Below are 8,038 nucleotides of genomic sequence, written 5' to 3' on the forward strand. Positions count from 1 at the left end.
TGTATAACTACTATTTTTGGGATTCACAGACTTCACCCTCCCTACACCTCTGATGAATGTAACAGGAAACCTGTTCAATCACCATGCTCTGCAAAATCGTTCTGGCCATGAATACGGAGAACATCAACACATTAACATCAACAGCCAGAGGATATACCCATTGGACTTGGAGCTCTGCTGGGAGTTTACCTCACATTTACATTTTTTTTATTCTGCGTTGCAACTAAAATCTAAATAAACACTGACAACTAAAATATTGTGTTATGGTTATGCGTATTATTATGAATAATAGGGGGCAGAGGTAGTTAAAAAATGTACGCCAAAAGGTTTTTTCAAAAGGTTCTTCGAGGATCCATTAAGAGGGGTTCTTTGAAGAACTTACAGGGGTTCCTCCACAGTTTCAATTTGAAGAAACCCCTAAAGGATACTCTAAGAACCTTTTATTTTTAGAGTGCTCCTTCTTTCCCCCTCCCTCTGATCTACTTCTCTCCCTGTCCCTACTCTCTCTCCCTCCTATTTCACCCACCTCTCTCTCCCATTTCTCACCTCCACAGACAGGATATTGACGCATAAATATGCATCAAAGGTATTGGCGCATAAGTCAACACATCGCATTCAAGGAAAAAAAGTTTGTGATCGAGCAGCAATGGATTAATTGGTGAAAGACTCAGACAGACAGACAGACACATCCAGTAACAGACATACAGGCAGGCAGACATAAACTCACAGACAAACAAACGGACAAGCAGAGAGGCAGGCAGGAAGACAAACTCTAAACTCAACCCTAAACCTTACCCTAGCTTTGGGAAAGTTTAATCTTCCCAAATTATGCATATACATACTGGGAATAGGACATTTGAAGACAATCGACACAAAGGGAAGGGGAGAGAGAAGGAGAGGGTGAAGGAGGGATGGGGAGAGAGAGGAGGAAGGGGGAGAGAGGAGGAAGGGGAGAGAGAGAGAGAGAGAGAGAGAGAGGAGAGAAGGGGGAGAAAAGGACAGGATATCTGCAGGTTCCATCAAGTTAAATGTAAGACTTTTTAAGACCTTTTTAATGCCACTTGAAATACAATTTAATACCAATTTTGAGGTCTGCGTACACCACAAACCTGCTAATATTTCCATATTTTTTTTAATGCAATCACCAATAGAAAAAATATGTAGGCTAATCATCTCCTAATGGCACGAATATCATAGACGAATATATTTGGTGCTAATTCACCTGCTGGGTAAGTGGAAACTCAAAACACAGTAGCTAGATCACGACCTCTAAATGTAATTTTCACTGGAAGTAGCCATGTTTTAATATAACAGTAAAGTAATTATGAATGTCCAATTATTTTGTTGCTATCATAGCCTAATACCCAATGAGACCGATGTTCTCGCAGAGGCTGATGCGCTTTCACTCGCTCCGTATCTCAAATTCATACACTCTAAAAAGAAAATGTTCCTGAAGTATTCATTAGGGGTTCTTCAAATCAGGGAACCCCTATATGTTTTTTGAAGAACCCCTTTTAATGGATCCTCAAATAACCTTTTGACGAACCTTTTGGGCTAAATGTTTTAACTACACATAACAATAACAACAACAACACAATATTTTAGTTATCAATGTTTATTCAGATTTTAGTGGCAAAGCAGAATAAAAAAATCCAAACATGAGGTAAACTCCCAGCAGAGCTCCAAGTCCAATGGGTATATCCTCTGGCCTGTTGATGTTAATGTGTTGATGTTCTCCATATTCATAGCCAGAATGATTTTGCAGTGCATGGTGATGGAATAGGTTTCCTGTTATATTTATCAGAGGTGTAGGGAGGGTGAAGTCTGTGAATCCCAAAAATAGTAGTTATACAGATGATTAACCAAACATGCACACAACAGTATTCATACCTTCGTGTTTGTGGTAAATGTAAATGAAAAAAACTGTATTATGGACATACCTTGTCCATAATGTAGAGGCCTATGGGATATTTATTGAAGAGGTAAGGGAGGAGGATGGTAAATCTGATCTGCATAACATACCAATGCCAATTGGTATAACTTTGTATGTCTTCTCATCTGTATACCTGCAGACACAGACACAAAATTGAGCAGTTCAGTCATCTGCACCCAATACAGCTAGCCTGCACCCAATACAGCTAACATATTCTTATAGCCTACAGCACATAATTATTACCTCTTTGTTGATTGATATCCATTGAATTGTATCCATTTTCTCTTTTAGAAAGATTTGCACAAATATGAAAAGATAGATGATATCATCAGAAAACAATATCAATTTAGATCATACAAGGGATAAACTGTCACGCCCTGACCTTAGAGAGCCTTGTTTATTCTCTATTTGGTTAGGTCAGGGTGTGACTTGGGTGGGAAAATCTATGTTTCTATTTCTTTGTTGGCCTAGTATGGTTCCCAATCAGAGGCAGCTGTTTATCATGGTCTATGATTGGGGATCATACTTAGGCAGCCCTTTTCCCCACCTTAGATTGTGGGATCTTGTTTTTGCATAGTTGCTGTCTAGCCCTGCAGAACGATACGTTCGGTTTTGTATTTTGTTGTTTTGTCGAAGTTCAGTATTAAAAATCATGAACACTTTAGTCTCATTCATCTAACGACGGACGTAACACAAACCTTACCTTAAATTGAAGAGATCTTTAAATGTTTCAGTTAAGTGCCGGCACCTGCTGTCCTTTCAAATCCAAATGTTTCAGTTGGGCAGTTAGGTTTCTGCAAGAACCCCCACCAACTAAGGAGGTTCCTCGATGAACCCCACCTCCTATGGGGTTCTTGGAAGGACCTTTTGGGGGCAATTTTCAGTGCCAAGAACCTCAAGGTTCTTCAAAGAACTTTGAGGATCTTAGAAGAACCCTAATGTTTAGAGTGTATCAATATCTGGGTTGTAAAATAGACAGCCGAGAAATAGAAAATATATACCTGCACACAGCTGATCATGAAGATAATGCACTTTACTATTTGAACAAATCATTTAATGGCTAAATAGTTAACTAGCTAGCTAACGAGTGCGCTAACTAGCCAAGCTACAAGCAATGCTTCGAATTGGCTATCTATTTTGTAGCCTACCTTATTTCCTGTGCTCTCTCATCTGGCAATGTCTGACTTGCAGTGGCACACTCACATCACACACACACAAAGAGTCTTAGGCTACACGTGGAGTTCTCAAGTATCTTGAAAATGCGCCGCAGGAGTAGGTTATCATTTGATGTTTTTTATTTTATTTGTATTTTTCCAGATTTTGCCATGGTGGCAACAATTAAGCAGCTGCACAACATAACGGAAACACTGAAGTCATCTCCGGGTGCATTTTTTAAGACCATTGAAAACTGAATTTAAGACAATTTCAAACGTTTTAAGGACACACTGGCACCCTGGAGGGAAAGGAGGAAAAGAGAATGGAAGGGGGACGAGAGAGAGAGAGAAAGAAAGAAGGGGGAGAGTGAAGGAGGGAGTGGGAGAGAGAGGAAGGAGGGGAGAGAGCCAACATACAGACAGAGGTGGGAGTAGGAGAGAGATGAGAGGCAGGGAAAGAAGGAGGGGAGAGAATGGAGGAAGGAGGAGGTAGAGAGAGAACGGGACAGTGAGGGAAGGGAGGGAGGAGGGAGAGGTGAAGGAGGGAGAGGGAAAAGGGAGAAAGAGAGAAGGGGAAGAGTAAAGGGAGGGGTGAGAGGTGAGAGAGAGGTGGAGAGGGTGAGGGAGAGGAGAATGAGGGAGGTAACGAGGAGGTAGAGGAAGATAGAGAGAGAGAAACATGGGATAAATGAGAAAAACGTCAACCCTCTGACACTCATCTTTTCCCATTGACTGCAAGGTACTGAGAAAAACGTCAACCCTGTGAAACTAATCTTTTCCCATTGACTGCAATATATTGAGAAAAACATCAACCCTGCAACACTCACCTTTTCCCATCGACTGATAACATTTGACATTTTTTGCATACACGTGCCAGGATGACGTTTTCCTATGACATCATTGTCGATGTCAGCTTGGCTGATGAGCTCAACTCAAAACACCCAAAGAGCGGAATAAAAAAAACAAGTGCATTTGATTCCAGCTTCATCACTGGCATTTTTCATGTTTTAGCCTGTTTTTTTGTAATATGTAAAGGAGTGATTATAATAATCAGTTACAATATATATTTCAGGTGACAATAGATGTGTTCGCAAATAAAATGTTCTCCCTCATTTCATAATTACCTTAATTTGAGTTCCGTTATCTAGCGTATTGGCATAAGTTATAATCAGTACATCATATGATCATATAATGTCAGACGACTTATTTCAATATAGCCTAGTCGTCTTTCACAAAATAGCTTATTGAACTGATATAACAAATACAAAAGTATTGCATACTGTAATTCAATGAGGTAACAGTTACCAAGAAAATCATGCACTGTGTTGGGGCGGGGCAGAAATCAGTTAGTTGTAAGTGAACAACACATGGGCACTGACTGAGACAGCGTTCTGATGTCGCGGAGCGCTGAGAGGGAGGCAGCAGCCGATGGAGAAGGGTTGCCTGTCATGCTATAACAGTGTGCATGTACAAGGCAAGGTGGCATCTTCGTTTAGTCAATTAACCAGATATATGTTTGGTGATTTTCTCTTTGAAGAAGTCTTATTTGGCATCTAATTCAGGAGATGGCATTTAATCCATTCCTTTACCATTGTGAGCATTTTCATTTTGGCAATGTCAATACTGCCTATTTATCTTGGACCTGATATTTTCTGATGGACTCTATATTCATAAAATGACTACTTCTCCTTGAATCGACCATTCTGGAATAACACTAACCACATAGAGACGGGATGGGATCGTTTAATTCAAGCGGAGTTGACGCGTTCCCAGTTTTCAATTTAAATTCCTCATCAGAAAGTCCATATACTTTGGCTACTATAGCGAGTCTTGCAGTACTTGTAAGTTGTCTTATTTTGTTTACAGTGGTCGGTAACGTCCTGGTTGTAATTGCGGTGTTAACAAGCCGGGCACTGAAAGCACCCCAGAACCTGTTTTTGGTTTCCTTAGCCACAGCAGACATTCTGGTCGCCACTTTGGTGATGCCTTTTTCTCTGGCAAACGAACTTATGGGCTATTGGTATTTCGGGAAAGTTTGGTGTGGAATTTACCTTGCTTTAGATGTCTTATTTTGCACTTCGTCCATTGTCCATCTGTGTGCAATCAGTTTGGACCGTTACTGGTCCGTTACGCAAGCTGTTGAATACAATCTCAAACGGACTCCTAAGCGAGTGAAATGTATTATCGTCATTGTATGGCTTATATCTGCGATGATATCTTCTCCTCCGTTAATATCAATAGACAAGAACAATGATAACTCTCAGTACCCAGGATGTGAGCTGAACAATGACACTTGGTACATCCTTTCCTCTAGTATTGCGTCATTCTTTGCTCCTTGCCTAATCATGATATTAGTATATATTAGAATATACCAAGTGGCCAAGACAAGGACCAGGGGCATGTCAGAGAAAAAACATGGTCCTGGTGAACCTACAATGACTGAGAATGGGTTAAGCAAAGCCACCTCGTGCAAAATCAACGGGGACAAAGAGAACGGGCACTGGCAGTGCCCTTCCACGCCCACCAGCATGAGGACAACAGGGGTCCAAGACGAGGTGGACCTGGAGGAGAGCTCCTCCTCAGAGGGCAAAGGTCACCCCAAACCTCAGGACCTGAACCATAAGAGGGCCAAGAGAGCCAGCCGGAAGAACAGCGCCATCTCCAAACACTCCAGCAGAATCTCCAGAGCCAGCAACAAATCCATGGACCTGTTCGCTTCCAGGAGGAAGAAGAGGAGGAGGAGCTCTGCGTCCAGGAAAAAGGTATCCCAGGCCAGGGAGAAGAGATTCACCTTTGTGCTGGCGGTGGTAATGGGGGTATTTGTGGTGTGCTGGTTCCCATTCTTCTTCAGCTACTGCCTGCACGGAGTGTGCGGGGACCCCTGTAAGATCCCCGATCCCCTCTTTAAGTTCTTCTTCTGGATCGGTTACTGTAACAGCTCCCTCAACCCCGCCATCTACACTATCTTCAACCAGGATTTCCGGCGCGCCTTTCAGAAAATCCTTTGCAAGTCTTGGAAAAAATCCTTCTAGATATGTAATAACAAGAGGGACAAGCCAGGACTAAATATCCCTTGAGGTGACAATGTCAATAGCATAAACGTATGAAATTTACCATGGGAATATCAATGTGAAAGCAGACATTTTTTTTCAATTTGGCCCATGGAACAATGCAATGTGCATACTGTACTTACAGTGGACAGACACATTGTCATGCTGTAACTTAATTGAGTCAGAGCATTATACTGAACTACGTCTTCATATCCCCTCACAGGCAACTCTCTAGTGCTTTTAACCTACTTGTTTCTCTTACCGGCCTTCATATTTTCCATCCACATTTAGTGTGTGCTTAGTGGTTCCCAGAATTAGATGTACTGAAGTGTGTCGCAAGGCTTTAACTCAATGTCATGTTAGATATCCAGTACTCCTGAGTCCTTTACAAACAAAGTGACAGCAGGTAGCATTTCCAGGTTGATCATGCTAATGCAAAAAACACAGGGGAGCTAGCCTGGCACATCTGCAGTTTAATCCAAAATACTGCATGTTTTCATGGGTAATGCTTTCCCTACAGATTACAAGTGGTTGAGGTGTTGAGGGGTGACTATACCAGGGCTGTCCAACCCTGTTCCTGGATAACTACCCCTTGCTTTGTTTTTTTTGCTCCAAGCCCAGTTGTAACTAACCTGATTCATTTTTTATCAACAAGCTAATTATTAGAATCAGGTGTGCTACAGTAGATTAGGGTTGAAGCGAAAATCTACAGGATGGTAGCTCTCCAGGTACAGGGTTGGAGAGCCCTGCTCTATAAAATATGGGCTACGGTTGGACCTGTTATTTATACATAATAGTAAGAAAGCCTCTTTATTTTTCACCTTGGATGCTGACTAATAAATATTTAAGAATAAAACATAAAGTGTTTATTTTAATACACTACCTCCCTTGTGGACTGTTTCTTTTTTTTTTTTGCAAGTGGTGCAGTTTCGTATGCTTAAAGTAGTGGGCTGTCATGCAAAATAAACGCTGAAGAAATATTATGTAACCTCTATTGTAATGTTGAGGTTCTGACATATACACAGTGGAGCACTCTGACAAGGATGCACATGTGCTTTTGCTTGAGTGATTAAGGGATTTGGAGATAGTCTGCACTGCCACCACCAATCACTGTCCAAAGTGCACTCTCTAAGATGTCAGGCAACCCATTTGTCCCTCAGATGGTATTTCAAACAGGATTCTTTACGTTTTAAACATGTCAAAGGAACACCTCAAGGACAACCATGCATTTACACAGTCATTTTTATTTATAGACAATCATTTGGGCATTGTCAAATTATTTCAAATTCATGTCAAATATAGTTAGGGAATGCTAAAGGGTAAATTGTTAAAATAGCCCCGCAGAAGCTTCCTGGAAAAATATCATCTGTAGCTACTTAGCTGCCTAAATATTTTCTTCACTGGGAAGCAATTCCATTGTGGCAATCCTGATCAAGACTATCTATCACGTCCGGAATCCTACCCATCCCACTGACTGGCTTGGAGGTGTTCTCACTATGGCTGCATACCGATTATCCACCCTTCTCCCAAATTGTGCTCTTGCACACTTCCAGTCATACAGTAGATCTACAATCCATTAGAGGGAGTGTGCGAGTGCACAATTTGGGAGAAGTGTGGAGAATTGGGATGCTACCTATGTTTCCCTTTATCAATCCATAACATTCAGATTAGTATCCTTTCACAAAGGGAATGAAACAAGAAAGTATTCAAGATTATTGTGACACAGCCTGTTTGTTTTACTAAGTAGCCCCAAAGATCCCTGGTAAGTTTATTGGCAACACTTTCTGAATTTAACTGTGAAATTGATCAAAGCTGCAGTGATGGGTTCAACCAAAGGATTTGTCCTCCTGGCAAAGACTGGCCATGTCAGTACCACGGTGTACAGTATGTGACCTTTTAGC

The 8,038-nt window shown here is 41.4% G+C and overlaps 1 protein-coding gene across 1 annotated transcript; it reads left to right on the forward strand.

Annotated features, from left to right (window-relative positions):
• Nucleotides 1–4,473: 4,473 nt before the first annotated feature.
• LOC109906270 (alpha-2 adrenergic receptor-like) lies at nt 4,474–6,987 on the forward strand. The gene has a single exon (XM_020503881.2). It carries the CDS (start codon nt 4,821–4,823, stop codon nt 6,117–6,119), a length of 1,299 nt encoding a protein of 432 aa, XP_020359470.1. The 5' UTR covers nt 4,474–4,820; the 3' UTR covers nt 6,120–6,987.
• The last annotated feature ends 1,051 nt before the right edge of the window (nt 6,988–8,038 follow it).

Source organism: Oncorhynchus kisutch, linkage group LG16, assembly GCF_002021735.2.
Source record: "Oncorhynchus kisutch isolate 150728-3 linkage group LG16, Okis_V2, whole genome shotgun sequence".
NCBI lineage: Eukaryota > Metazoa > Chordata > Actinopteri > Salmoniformes > Salmonidae > Oncorhynchus > Oncorhynchus kisutch.

Bases quoted from the DNA above. Each gene is read 5' to 3' on its own strand.
- LOC109906270 (XM_020503881.2), top strand. From the start codon at position 4,821: ATGGGATCGTTTAATTCAAGCGGAGTTGACGCGTTCCCAGTTTTCAAT.